The sequence below is a fragment of the Lepisosteus platostomus genome, chromosome 3, assembly GCF_059453375.1.
Source record: "Lepisosteus platostomus isolate fLepPlt1 chromosome 3, fLepPlt1.hap1, whole genome shotgun sequence".
In the NCBI taxonomy this organism is placed as follows: domain Eukaryota; kingdom Metazoa; phylum Chordata; class Actinopteri; order Semionotiformes; family Lepisosteidae; genus Lepisosteus; species Lepisosteus platostomus.
The window spans coordinates 2,547,862-2,562,717 of record NC_142613.1 but is presented as its reverse complement, the minus strand read 5'-3'; the positions used below and the strand labels follow the sequence as shown (position 1 = coordinate 2,562,717).

The following is a 14,856-nucleotide window of genomic DNA, read 5'->3' as shown; positions in this document are numbered from 1 at the left end:
CAGAACCGGTCTGTGGAGAGCCTTGTGACTTTGTTTCTACAGATGTGGTTGAATTCTACTTAAGTGCCCTGAAGTGTCTAAATATTTTTAAAGTATTAAACTAATTTTTCATATTTACAATACTAAATTACTGGTGTTCAGGTTTAGACTGGTCATGCCTTTTGACTTCCAGTTGTCACTTGCACTGTAAAGTTAGTTTACTTGCTATATTGCCATTTATATCTGCATGTTTGATACGGTGTATATGTCATGAATTAACATTAACAACAAGAGTTAAGGTGTTTTTCTACAGCACAGAACTATCGATCTATTAGATACATTTCTTGTATGTTAAAGGAGTTTTAATTGCTTTAATTGTGACTTAGATTTAATTGCTTTGATCTTGACTTAATTTAGCAGATAAAATAAGATTGTAATCTCTATATACTGTAATATTTAGATTCAAAATAAATTACTACAAATTTGATATGAGCAATATCATTTCTGAGTCGTCGTGTTTCTGTCGGAGTGAATATCCGCACACTGGGGTTCTGTTAACGTAAGAGCTGTTATTGCCATCAAATTATTTATTAATCTAAATTACTGTCTGTGAAAACTAAACTCTCAACCTGCCACCCTGCTTGTTGGACACAGTGAGCTGCTTTACAGCCCTCTTTCCACTGCTGCTCTGTCAAACTGTAGTACAGATAACGGCTCACTTCCCTCTTAAGTCGCTCAGTATTCAGACAGCAGACTGCGACTCCTTCTGCAATATAAGATTACAGATCATAAGTGAGTCCTGATAAAAAAAAACTGCAAACTGTGACCTGCAGTTCAAGCAGAAGCTTGACTTTGGCAGCTGTTCCTTCAACACTAGACACTGTGAAAGTCTACTGTCCTGAGGAATCAATACTTCGAATTATTGTTACTGTGCCTAGTAGGCTTAGCAGGTCTTCATCAGGTCAGCTGACATAAATGGTTTTCCCTTCTGATTGCTCCTCCACCCCTAGTTGTCCCCCACTTCTGTATATATATTTGGAATCATTATTGAAAAGGAAATCCACGTATGTGTCACGCCCGACATCCCTCCCTAGAGGGCGCTCCACTGCTCCATTATTGTTCCTGTGATTGTTAAGCTCCCCAGGTGAACCCTCTTAGCTTCATTATTTATAGACTAGCTCCTCCAGTCCTTGGGGCTCATCATTACAGTAAGGATGTTGCGAGGCCCGCCGGGCACCAGGAAACCCTACGTCCGTCTCCTGAGGGCACAGGCCTCATCCCCGACACCTCCCGCTCCCTGAGCCCGGGGTCTGGAGGACCTGGCCCCGTCACCCTTGGACCTCCATGTTTTGTCTGTCCGCGTGTTCCCCCCTCCCGGGGGATTTTAACCTTGTTGTGTCCCAGGATGTATTATTCGCTGATGGACTCTCAGACTGTGCCCTGACCTGCCTTTGGACCCGTTTGGATTTGGATGCTGTTCTTTGTCTTCCCCGTTCACTGTCTCTTGAACTGTCACTATTATTCTGTGCACTATTAAACCCCTGTGTGTTTCCTTTTACCATGTCAACTCTAACCTGCATCGCACAGGGTCTACTTCAAGACCTGACACGGATCCCAGACCGTGTCCGTGACAGTATATCCACTATGAGAATATCATTGCAGTTTACCTTTTCAGAAAGGACACTCACCCTCTGTACACATCCTGAAATCACAACCACATGTCTCGTTGGTCTGTCAGTCTGTAAACCATTTATCACCTCATCATCACCTTCATCATGTAAAGTCAGGTAATATGGAGGTTCGTGTTCTTCCAGCTGCTTGCAGGGGTGTAGCCAGGAATTGATTTTTGGGTGGGCCTGTGCAAAAGTGGGGTGACCGTGCTCTAAATGACCGCCCTGCCAGCATAGGGGCACCCCTCCAATTTACAATGCAATCCTCAAGCGGTATAATCTTACAGCAGAATAAGTGGAATCTTATATATATACATACTGTCTCTCTCTCACACACACAGGCTAAGCAACAATTACCTAGGCTGCCGAACGCTACTGTGCCACGGCGGACACACACACAAAAACAATCAGTGCCTACCTCTGTGGTGAGGTTTTGCCCTTCTTGACCAGACGCAGGCGTCGGGGTTTGGAATTGAATATGGCGATAATTATCTAGAGAGTCGGCCAATTCCCGTTCAAATGAGAACTAGTTTGCAAAGGTCTCTCATATGAGGACTTTGTCTTAAGCTAAAGAAAAGCTGCAAGAGCTAAGTTTCACTTGTTGCTTGTAACAGTTCTGAGTATTAGAACTTAGAACATTTGGTGTGCCTGCTCTTAGTTTGTTCAGTAGTTTTACGAGTCACAGCCCTGTGGTCTGTGACTTAGAATCAATCCACATTACTTATACAGCAATGTACACCCGAGAAATCAGAAACACCTGTCAACCATTTGTCTCCGTGCTTATGCTCACCTGAAATCTGAGGATTGAACCCAACAAATGATACTGTTCTCACAGTGCTGAATATGTATCTAAAGAATGTCTAACGAACAGAAGCTGAAATCTATACTTGTTGTAGCCCTGTGCCAATTCATGCAAATAGTTTTAATAAGTAAGTTTTGTTGTTTTTATAATCAGGAGGGAGGGCCATAGCAATACAGCAGAAAGTGCCATCACCGTTTGCCAATGTCTTCTCACATGCTGTGTTCAGAGGGTCATATTTAAAAAACGGTACAGTAAATTTTCTTATACTTCAGGATTTTGATAGTCTGAAGTATACATTGTATACAATGTGAAGGATCACATTGTCTCTCACACCTCAGTGTCAGAATTGTGAGACATTTCTATCATCGGGGGGGGCGGAGGGCCATAGAAATAAGCAGAAAGGGCAATCACCTTTTCCCAGTGTAAGTTCGAGTTATACTGAGCTTTTAAAATTGTTTTGCAATTTTAAAAAATATATTCCGTACAAAAATACATTTTGGACAGTCGCTATTTATTAAGCTATTCCCTTTCACTGAGGATGTCTACGGTACTCCATCCGGATCAGTACTGACCGAAGAGAGCCATCTACATGTGAGAGGCGATATAACATCACTGCAGCAGCATTTAAGGTGGAACGAAAAACACGAATAAGAAGCCAACTCCAGCCTCGTCGCTGCTCCTCCCACTCGCTAGCTTCAATGTTTATCCTCGTCGCTAAAGATGTGGTAACTTCCAATGTGCATGCTTTGATGAACTTCAACGCTCTTTACTGTATTCTAACGAACAGTTAAGAACAGTTAAGAAGAGGGCGGAGCGGTGCCTCTGTGGCTCAGGATCTGTGCCTGTGGCAGGAAGGTTATAAGTTCAAATCCCGCGGCTGGCAGAGGAATCCTACTCCGTTGGGCCCCTGAGCAAGACCCTTCACCCAAACTGCTCCAGGGGTGCTGTATAAATGACTCACCCTGTGGTCTGACCCCCAGCTTCTTTCCCTGTCTGTGTGTCTCATAGACAGCAAGCTGGGGTTTGTGAAAAGACAAATTCCTAATGCGAAAAATTGTATATGGCCAATAAAGTGATCTGATCTTAAGAAAAAACTTCTCAAACAGCAATGCAGTTTACTTGCTTACACTCACTTCGCTAACACGAAAAGGTGGACAACCAACAGCTCCAGTTCCGATCACAAACAACCTCTGACATATAGATGATGATAACCTGCAGAAACTATAATATTGTACAGTACCTTCCTGCACAGATAATAGTACCATCCCAGCTGCTGGGACTTTGGACCTCTTTCCGTAACTGACTTCTTGTAACTGCAGTCATTTCTGAGAAAAAGACTTCAGCAGCAGGGGGAGTGACTCCTAGGTCAGGATATAAGTGTGAGAAAGTGCAGAGTCGGTCTAAACCACATCCTCAACTTACAGGTGTCTCCACGTTCTCTGTCTTTGGGTGAGTACCAAAATGTCATTTGGAAATTATTCAGTACATACTGTAACTTAATGAGCAAATAGATTTTTAAGTAAAAAATATTTTAAAATTAAAGGTTTTACTCAGGGATTAAAAAAATATTGATGTAGTGGCTATTGTTCTATCTCTTCTTTAAATATTTAAAAACTGCTAGCACATAATACAGTCTCTGAACTTTGTTGCTAATATCCAGAAATGATAAAAGATTAACAAATGAGTACAAATGAGCTAGGCATTGATGAGTGGATCAGAATTTATAACTGGTGATTATTTTCAAAACATATAGAAACACAATAATACAACTGTGATGTGCAATTATCAAACTTGACCCTTTTTGTAAATTTGCAACTTCATGCTGCTGTAGTAGTTATAGTTTGGAAAGCAGACTGGATCTTGAGGGCAGAAACAGACACATATAAATGAAATAATGGTAACTGGGGCAAAGACATGTTCTCTTTTACCAGATAAAATACTTGTATCTTAATCACTGAAAACACTTTATTAATATAAAATTCACAGGTAGGTGTTTTTAATGTAAAGCTGAAGTGTGTGTTTCTAGGATTCAAGCAGGCTGTACCTGCATGAGATCTGTGGAGTCGCTCTCCGATAGTGATGTTTCTGGACAAGATTACCTGACTGGTGCTGCAGTCTTGGGAACTGGACCAGTCTGAGGGCTGAAATAGTTTAGATAATGTGACACTGTGGGCTTTCCGGACTGCCTTCTCACAGGCTGGAGGGCTGATACCTCGAGAGCAGGTAGACAGATGGTGTGTAGACATGCAGAGATATAAAGTTTGCTCCGTAGCTTTACAGCCAATGGCATAGTTCTAGGATGAACACAGGGGAATCACGTGAGAATGTAATACAGGGTTTCTAATTAGGAGCCCCAGTGGTGCCGATAGACATTCTCATGCGAGTTAGGGAGAGAGAACAGTTTAAAGGGCTGCCTTGGTGGTGTTAGGGGCCCTCTAGTGGTGAACAGGAGAAGATCCCTTCCACTGTGTCACACTACTGTAGATGCACATTTTCACACTTGGTTCAAAAAAATTCCTCCACAAAGCAGATTTTTGTAAGTGAAGCACTGACCTTGCTGGTGTCCAATAGCGAGAGCAGTGGAAGTGTCCGAGGGCTGGTCTAGTGGGGATGGCGTGAGCAGGACGTCTTCACGGGAGTCTTGGATCTGCTGTCAGGGCCGAGTACAGTAGCTCTTCCTTCATGTCTCACCCCCAGGACCTGTACAGAACAAGCAGGTTGGCCGATGGAACTCAGGTGCTGTGACTAGATGTCTCAGTCTATATTTCTTGTCTTTCTGTTTTTGATGTGCAAGGATATTGTCAGTACGGGTGAAAAGAAAGGTCTTTATCTGAAGGTCTTTATTGTCTTTGTTCTTAATCATAGCCAGATTGAGTTTCTTGCTCCATAGTGTATGGCTGGATAAAGCTTAATCAAATAGTGATTTTGTGGAAATAGGATCACTTGTTAAAATACCCTGAACATGATCAGCTACACCACACATCTGTGAACATTATGACTGAAGAACAGTAATAAGAATCACTATGTTCTCTTGGTACCAGAGCCCAATAACACTTGCACACAAGTTCCATTAAGACTAAATCTGAGCTGTTCAAAACGTTTAAAGAATGTATTTGCTTTTTTCTGATGAATTTTGTGCCCAAATGCCACATTGCAGCACTTTATAGTACTCGATTAAATTTCAATTTCTTGAAATAAAAAACACTTTAGCGGAGTCATACCTGCTGAATAAAAGGGGTGTGATAAGAGTTATAACACTGCTTCTCCAGAGTAACATTTTTGGAAACCTGTTCAGTGAGAGGCACAGCACGCACTGAACAACCACAAAATTTAAGTTTGCAAAGATCGAAAGCTCAGGAGGGGGCTCCGCCTGTTTCCATTTCCTCTGAAAGCTGACAGCTCTAGTAGACAATGTTTCAACAAGGGGGTGTTCTTGAAGGAAAGCCAGCACCAGCGCCCAGCACCAGAATCCATCTTTGAGAAACAGAGGGCTGAACTGTCCTGATGTCTCTGAGAGGAAACTGTGAGGTCTGTGGACAGAGGTCATTGCTGAGGGTCCTGCACACTGTGGTAGCAACTTGCTTCCAGCAAGAAAACAGCTCAGAATTTATCTTGGACAGGTCCCGCTTATAATACCGAGTGGTCCCTAGTGGCAATATCAGGTATGACACTCACCATTGCTTGCATAGAAAGTTAAAATTTTCAACTAATAAACTAACATCCGTTATTCCTTATTGGAAAAAGAATGTACAAAGCACTGGATGTTTCCCCATCACTTACTTAATTTCTTTACAAAAGTGTAAACAGAAAATTTAATTAACATTAAATGACAACACTAGGTGTCGTATGCATTCAAGTAAAAACTGTGCTCTGCTTGTTAATGTCAAATGAATGGCAAAAACATGAGTTAAGAACTCTAATATTTAAAACCTGTGAGAATCTATGAATAGTCATAGGTTTTAACAAATATAGGACATTTTGCCAAGATCTCCTGAAGGAAACCAAAATTCCTGTAGGTGAGATATTTTAATCCCAGATTTGAACTGACCAAGCAGAACTGTGGCAGACCAGACTATCTCTCTGGCTAATAAATAGAGCAAAAAAGAGACCAGAATTTAAAAGTCAGAACCAGAGGAGCCGGAAGACAAGGAGTGAAGACCAGAGGAGCCAAGATGCCCAGAAGGAGAAGCAGGAGCAGGAGCTCCACTGGACCAGGGAAGCACAGTCTGATACTCTGCTCCACCTCAACTGCTGCTCCAGAACAGGCTGGTGTTGGGTGTGAAGGCTCACTATCCATCCGGACTTTTCTCTGGGTTCAGTCTTTGAAAATTTGCCCAAAGCCACAGACGAGGCTCCACCTGTCACAGTCTGGAGGAAAAAGCGCCACTGCAACTGGGCTGTGAGGAAACGTCACATGGTTGGACTCTTTTATACTGAGTCTCACAAGGAGAAAGAGCAACAACGCTCTCTCAGTGGCTCGATCGTGTCCAGTGGTTGGAGTCTTTCTCTCTCTCCCTCTTTCAGCAGCAGAGCTCAGCTGCACAGCACGTCCAGCCCTTCACGGCTGCCTCACATCCCTGAAAGGAGGCAAATGTGTAAACACAGTGGAACCTGGCTGTCAGGTGTCATGACCATGAAGACTACCTGCCGGCTCCACTCAGGTGGAGGCCCAGCTGACCGCCTGTCACAGAGCTGCTCTGATTCCACCATCGATTTTTCATGTTCCAGGTGAAGGTGTCGCTATAGACCTGACTGGCCCTACACCCCAGCTGGCTGAAGGACACGACTGTATTTTAACTCTATCTGGAAGCGATCCTTGTATGACACACAGCCTTTTCAACAGTGACACCATAGCTGGCAACAGTTTAAAAGAAGAGAAAACTGATTTAGTTGAACCAGGTAGTAATGAGATATTTTACCCGATTTTCAGGGGGTGATCAAAGTATTGCATATATGAACATGGAAGTTTTAACTGGGTATTGAATGATAAGTACAGTTGAAACAGCGGACAAACAATATTATAGACAGCAGTAATGTCATGACAATAGAAACAAATAGGTCTAAAAACATGCAACAGCTCACCATCTCTTTGTATAACATAAGGCAACAGTTGGGTTTCACTTTGTAAAAGAGCTGCTTGGGTGTTGTCTAGGGGAAAGAAAGTGCATCTCCACTGGGTAACTCCTGTAATATTTCAAAGCAGTACTTCAGGGTGGTGGTAACCAGGTGGATACAAACCAGGATTTTCTATACATATATTTTTCAACAACTTAGTGCCCATGCCGTTTTTTTAAGATTGAAGAATTTTTATAGCTTAATAGTGACAGAAATCCAAGCAGTAGATAAGTGAAGGTTCCCAGAGCCAAGCTTCATCGACCAGGAATTTAATCTATCTGGATACCCAGATTCACAGCTACATCCATTAATGTAAAACCTAACTTATATATGTAAAGATACAAACATATATAACTGTTGACTTTAAACCTTCTTTCTACAGTATCCAGTCCACCACCAGCCATGTCATCTGTAGGAACTGTTCCCATTGAGATGGCAGCTCTGGGCAGACCCTTCCAGCTGGGGATGCTGTATGACTGCCGCAGGGACGCACTGATCCCGGGTAAACCCACAGCACAGCAGACACAACTACACACTGTTCCAGCTGGGCTGCTGTATGACTGACACACTGATCCCAGATACACCCACAGCACAGCAGACATAACTACACACTGTTCCAGCTGGGCTGCTGTATGACTGACACACTGATCCCAGATACACCCACAGCACAGCAGACACAACTACACACTGTTCCAGCTGGGCTGCTGTATGACTGACACACTGATCCCAGGTAAACCTGTAGCACAGCAGACAACTACACACTGTTCCAGCTGGGCTGCTGTATGACTGACACACTGATCCCAGATACACCCACAGCACAGCAGACACAACTACACACTGTTCCAGCTGGGCTGCTGTATGACTGACACACTGATCCCAGGTAAACCTGTAGCACAGCAGACAACTACACACTGTTCCAGCTGGGCTGCTGTATGACTGACACACTGATCCCAGGTAAACATTCCAGATGAAATCTATTAATTTAGTGCCAATATACAATATAGGATTACAGAATACAACTTCAATCTTATTTGAATTTCATTGACATGTCCTAAACTCTCCTCACAGGTCTTTTTAAGCTTCTCGGTTCATGATACAGTTAATTCTATCACTGAAGCTGTTGAATCACAAGATTAATGAACTTCTTTATTACATCAGTGTCTCTCTATATGAAGCTTAGTACTGAACAAACCTCTTTGGCATCGTCCAGTGTGTCAGGAGCATTAGGTAATCAACCCTGAATCTATTGCAGCCATCACGCTGTGGGACCATGAGGAGCTACAGAAGAAAACCAGTGAGCGCTCCCAGAATAAAACTGAGCTCAGCGTCTCTGCCTCAGACTCCATTGATGACAAAGCTTCGGCCCTGCAGGTGGACGCCTCACTGAAGGCCAGTCTGCTGGGGGGTCTTGTAGAAGTGGGAGGAGCCGCCAAGTACTTCAATAACAAGAAGAAATCCCACAGCCAGGCCAGAGTCACTCTGCAGTACCACACCACTGTCAGGTACGAGCAGCTGACCATGAGTCACCTGGGCCAAGAGCAGGTGACCCATCCTAGTGTGTTTAAGGACGACACGGCCACCCATGTGGTCACAGCTGTGCTGTACGGGGCTCAGGCCTACTTTGTGTTTGACAGAGAGGTGTCTGAAGGAGAGGACAAGCAGGAGATCGAGGGAAAACTGAAACTCGCGATTGAAAAGCTGAAAGGAATCTCAATTAGTGGCAAAGCCTCTCTGGAAATGACAGAACAGGAAAAGGCCGCTGGAGAAACGTTCAGCTGCACATTTCACGGGGATGTTCAGCTGGCGACAAACCCGTCCACTTTTAAAGAGGCCATTGAGGTCTACAGAGCCCTCCCGACTCTGCTCGGAGAAGGAGGAGAACACGCTGTGCCCATCAGGGTCTGGCTGTACCCGCTGGTCAAGCTGGACTCCAAGGCTGCTAAGCTGGTCAGACACATAAGCAACTGTTTTGTCACACAGGCACAGACTGCATTGGAGAACCTGGATGTGACTGAAATGCGATGCAGCGATTTGCAGAAACACACAGTTTCCCAAACCTTTCCTGACGTCAAAGGAAAAATAGAAAATCTGAAAAAACTGGTCCTTCAGTACAAACTGAATTTCATGGATAGATTAGCCTGTGTCCTGCCAGCTGTAAGGGGAGGTGGGAAAGATGAAGAAGAGTTCAGAGAGCTGATAAAACATCATGAAGACTCACCTTTCAACTTTCACAGGCTTCAACTGTGGCAGCAGAATAAAGAACAAGAAATGGACATAGTCAGTGGATATCTTACTAAACTGAAAGACAGTGGTATAAAAGTACTGTCTTTACACAGGGAGTTTAACCAGGTGCTGTGTGATCCAGACACTGAGAATGTTGTTTGTTTCAGCTTCACCTCACTCAGCCAGCCTGAGCCGTATCTGTCAGAGCTGACCAGCTACCTCAGACACCCAGAGAGCAGGAACACTGACACTGACACACAACAGGCCAGTACAGGATGGGTAAAGAGAGAGTCTGTTCAGAAGATGAAACTGTGTCTGAAGAATTTCCTTGAGTTAGTGAATATTAACAAGGCCCAGAAGGAAACTAAATTCTTTGCTGATTCTAAACAAGATGACCAGTGTCCAGGAGCGTGTATCTTCCTGTATGAGGGTGGGGATTATCAAGGTGTGCATTTTGAGACCCCATCAAAGCCTGCCCCCCCTGAGGCTCACACATTGACACACAACAGTGTGACAGTACAGGTGTCTCCCCCCAGCTCCGCCACACTGCAGCACAGGGTGGAATATAAACCCAAAAAGCAGGAAGAGTGGGAATCTGTCACTGTCACAGACACTCAGGACTCTGTCACTGTGTCAGGGCTGAAGCCTCACACTGAGTATGAGCTCAGATCCACAGCAGTGGGCAAGCTGGGATACATAGTGAGCAGTGACATCATCAGAGTGAAGACTCTGCCAACAAGCCCCCCTGGAAAACCCTCAGCTCTCCAGGTGTCTCCAACTTCCATCACAATAACATGGGAAAATCCTTCTCCTGTTGGGAGGGGGGTCAGCATACTGGGATACATCATTGAATATAGAGAGGAAAGAGTACAGAGCAGAGAGGACACATCTGATCAGTGGCTGAAGAAGAAAACGAACAAAGAACAGAATTCATTTTCTGTGGAAGGCTTGACAAAGAAAACATCCTACAGAATCAGAGTCCGGTGTGACTGTGGGGATCTTGGGACCAGCGCACCGAGTGGTGAAGTGGTGATCACAACAGCAGAAACAACACCTGTTAAGCGAATTACAGGCGACCCCAAGAACTGCACTTTAATAAACAAGGGCAAACCTTCGATTTACAGGCTTAATCTGTCTAAACATAAAGGCAGTACCTGTTCCAAACTCAGCTTTGGAAAGCCAGCAGTGAACAGTAGAAACAGAACGATCATGCTCCTGGGAGCGACGGGCTCAGGGAAGACCACCCTCATCAACGGGATGATCAACTACATCCTGGGAGTGGAGTGGGAGGATGAGAGCAGGTTCAAACTGATGCATGAAGAGACCAACAAGACACAGACCTCTGAGATCACAGCCTATCAGATCCACTACAGTGAAGGGCTCAGAGTTTGCTACTCTCTCACTATTGTGGACACTCCAGGGTTTGGGGACACCAGAGGGATTGGACAGGACAAAATCAACACCCAGAAGATCAGAGACTTCTTTTCTGATAAGAATGGTATCATTAGTCTTGACGCAGTGTGTTTTGTGGTCCAGTCTGCTTTAGCATGTCTCACACACACACAGAAGTACATCTTTGACTCAATTCTCTCGATATTTGGAAAAGACATTGAAGACAATATTGTAGTTCTGGTCACCTTTGCTGATGGTAAATCAGCACCAGCTTTAGAGGCCATCAGAGAGGCAGATATTTCATGTGCTAAAGATAAAATCGACAATCCTCTTCATTTTAAATTCAATAACTCAGTCTTGTTTGCCTCCAATAATGGAGGAAAAGGAGTTTCAGATCAGGATGACTTTGACAGAATGTTCTGGAGGATGGGATCAGTCAGCATGAAGACATTCTTCAACCATTTAAATACAATGCAAACCCGAAGTCTGCAGCTGACAAAGGAGGTCCTGGAGGAGCGCAATCGACTGGAGGTGACAGTGGAGGGGCTGCAGCCCAAGATCAAAGTCGGACTGACGACACTCAATGAATTGGAACAGACACAGAAAGCACTGGAACGTCACAAACACTGTATAGAGAAAAACAAGAACTTTGAGTATGAAGTAGAGGTCACAGAGCCAGTAAAGGAAGATATCTCTGAGACTGGAAACTACATCACCAACTGCCAAGTGTGTCATACCACCTGTCACTATCCCTGTCAAATTCCTAATGAGGATGGTATGAAAGGTTGTTGGGCAATGGATAAAAAAGGAAACTGCAGGATTTGTAAAAACAAATGTGTCTGGAATGTACATTTTAATCAGAAGTACAGATGGGAATACAGAACCAGAAAAGAGAAAAGAACATATGAGGATCTGAAAAGGCAGTTTGAGGACGCAAAGGGGAAAAAGATGAAAGCAGAGGAAGTCATCAAACAGCTTCAGAAGACATACAAAGATGTACAGAAAGAGGTCTTACAATTAACTGAAAACTTGAGTCGCACTCTGAAGCGTCTGAAAGCGATCGCTCTGCGGCCAGACCCTCTCAGGGCCCCAGATTACGTTGACCTGATGATACAGGCTGAGGAGCAGGAAGCCAAGCCTGGATATCTGGATCGCATCAGAGAACTACAGAGAGTCAGAGAAGGAGCTGTGATAGTGCAGAAGGTGGCCAGTGGAGAGAGTCTGCTTCCACAGGAAGAGAAGACTTCGAAAGAGTGGGTAAAGGACAGTGCCTCAGACTTCTTTAACCATCTGTTTGGTAAAAAAAAATAGAATGGAAATAAACAACAAAAGGACGGTGCCTCAGAGATTTTACAAAAAGTAAAAGATAAGATAGTTTGAAAGCATACTATACAAATGAGAATTAAGTGGATATCACCAACATGGATTGCTGGATTGAAAATTAGAGAAATACAGGATTGACTGATAAACATGTTACCATATAAATGTCCCCTTTCTAACATTCTGATAAAGATATTATTAAATTGAAAAGCAGCAAATAAAAGTTATTGTTCCATATACGCTTTGGCACCAAGTACATGTTAGTGAATACACCACAAGATACTCATTTTGTTCAAATGTTTGACATATGTAAAATAATTGTACTAGGATACTACTGAATTGTTACACTGATGATCTGACAAGGGAATGAAAGAGCATTTCTGAAATGTGTTTTCCTTTGTTTTCCTGTTTTCTATAAAACATAGATGCATACTGTGTTCTCTGTGATCCTTTTTCTGTATTGATTTCATAGACAATTTTCATTCATTAGCCTGATTTCATGTTTCTTGTACTGTCTTTAAAGAGATATAACCTTTATATAACTTTTCATGAAGGACAGCACAAGTAACCTTCTTTGTGCTCAGTGGTTTTAAATAAATACAGTCTCAGTGAAACTTGAGCAATGCAATCTTTTATACTTCTCATCCAGTCTGTCTCCTGAACCACCTTTAAAGAGCCTCTCAGGTTCCTATGATTCAGTTTAGGGAAAGGCTCCCCCAGCACCCCTCACTGTGCAGGAGAGTCACTGCACCCCCTCTCTGCTTGGCCCACTGTCTCCAGAATGCTCTTGACACGTTACTGTCGTCCCTTAAGCCGGCGTCGGGCTACAGGACTCGACACGACCTCTAGTCAGAGAGCATGTCAAAATTAACGACTGCAGCTGCTGAGTCTGGCTGCCTTTTCTGTCCCAGAGGGTGTCAAATCATACGACTAGGAATCGCAGGGGTGACTAATCACACGATTCCCTCACGACTTTTCATCCCGGTTCCACATCTCGTATCGCGCCGCGAAAGTACCGCGAGGTCGCCTCATTTTGTCAGCCAATCAACATGGAGCAAGAGGAGGAGCAGCACACAAAGTACACAAACACGAAACGCCGAACAGACATCTGTGCTGGCTCCACAGTTCGACGAGCCTCTCCTCCATTTGCCCAGTCCAACACACTCGCTTTCCCTCTTTCCTTGCAGCTGCACTGTACTTCCACTTCCGCTCTCATTGGCTGTGACTGTCGCAGACACAAGAGCCCACCCCTGCGACTGGCGACTGGCTACGAGAAAATCAAACCTGTCTGAGTTTGTCGTAGTGAGTCGCAGAGAGTTGTAGGGGCTATTAAGAGCAATATGAGTCTCTGGGGATGTCACACTACACAACTGACAGTAATGGGCGCGCGATGCGACTCTCTACAACTCGCTGTGGATTTCTTACGATCATGTAAATGAAGGCCACGACTGGAAATCCTAGGAAGTCGTGTAGTGTAACGCCGGCATAAGACACTACCTGACTACAAACTTTGGTTTCAAAGAACACCAATAGTACCCCACACAGGTCTGTCAGTATAAGCATGAACACCTTTATTTGCTAGTAGAGTGGGTGTCTTTTACTGCCCCCCAGTCTGGTCTAACCTCATGAGCAGTGCACTCACAGCTCTCTAGGTAGAGTCTGCTGGAGAGTGTCACTGCCCTGCGATGGGCTGGCGTCCTGTCCAGGCTGTGGTCCAGTTGAGAGCCCTGTGTCTGCGGGGCTGGGCTCCACTAAAGACTGAGCTGTTACTGAAAGCGGAGGTACGGTAAGAAAAGCTCCCACTTGGAACAACTGTCAACTCTTCTGTCAGAAATGTCCATTTTTCCAATAGGGATTCCTCTCAAGTAGAAAGGAAACACCTGCACTGAACTTAGACCTGTTTCATACCAAGTCTTTACAAATTACCAGAGAGACAGGCTGACAACACTGCAGATCCATCAACCGAACCACATGGACACATGTTAGTCATGCTTGTAGAAATAATCTCTGTGTTTTTAAATAAGCTTCATACGAAGAGACACTGAAATAGGGACATGAGCACCTCAATTAGACCAAAGCACAGCATGTGACTGACTGGTCAAATCCTGACTTCCCCCGGCTAAGCGCCATAAAACACTCTGGAGAAACAGGGTTATCGCTGTCCAGTTTACATCTTTTAAAATCTGAAGATGATCTCCGCCCTGTGGCCGTCTGGGAGCCCTGCAGGAGCCTTTCCTGCCTTTATTAACAGGGTCCCCCTGTACTGTCTGTCACACACCCCTAAACTCGCACAAGCTGTTTCTAGAAGTTTACCTCCAAGCAAGATTATTGACCCAAATGGCTAACTTGTCCTTT

General features: G+C 44.2%; 2 protein-coding genes across 2 annotated transcripts in view; both read left to right on the top strand.

Annotated features, from left to right (window-relative positions):
• LOC148674065 (uncharacterized) overlaps positions 1–14,856 on the top strand; it is a 117,421-nt gene that overhangs the window by 98,310 nt on the left and 4,255 nt on the right. The gene's annotated exons all lie outside the window — the stretch shown is intronic.
• LOC148674066 (uncharacterized) lies at positions 7,732–13,115 on the top strand. Its single transcript, XM_088623813.1, has 2 exons — positions 7,732–8,068; positions 8,819–13,115. Exons 1-2 carry the CDS (start codon positions 7,969–7,971, stop codon positions 12,490–12,492), a joined length of 3,774 nt encoding a protein of 1,257 aa, XP_088479939.1. The 5' UTR covers positions 7,732–7,968; the 3' UTR covers positions 12,493–13,115.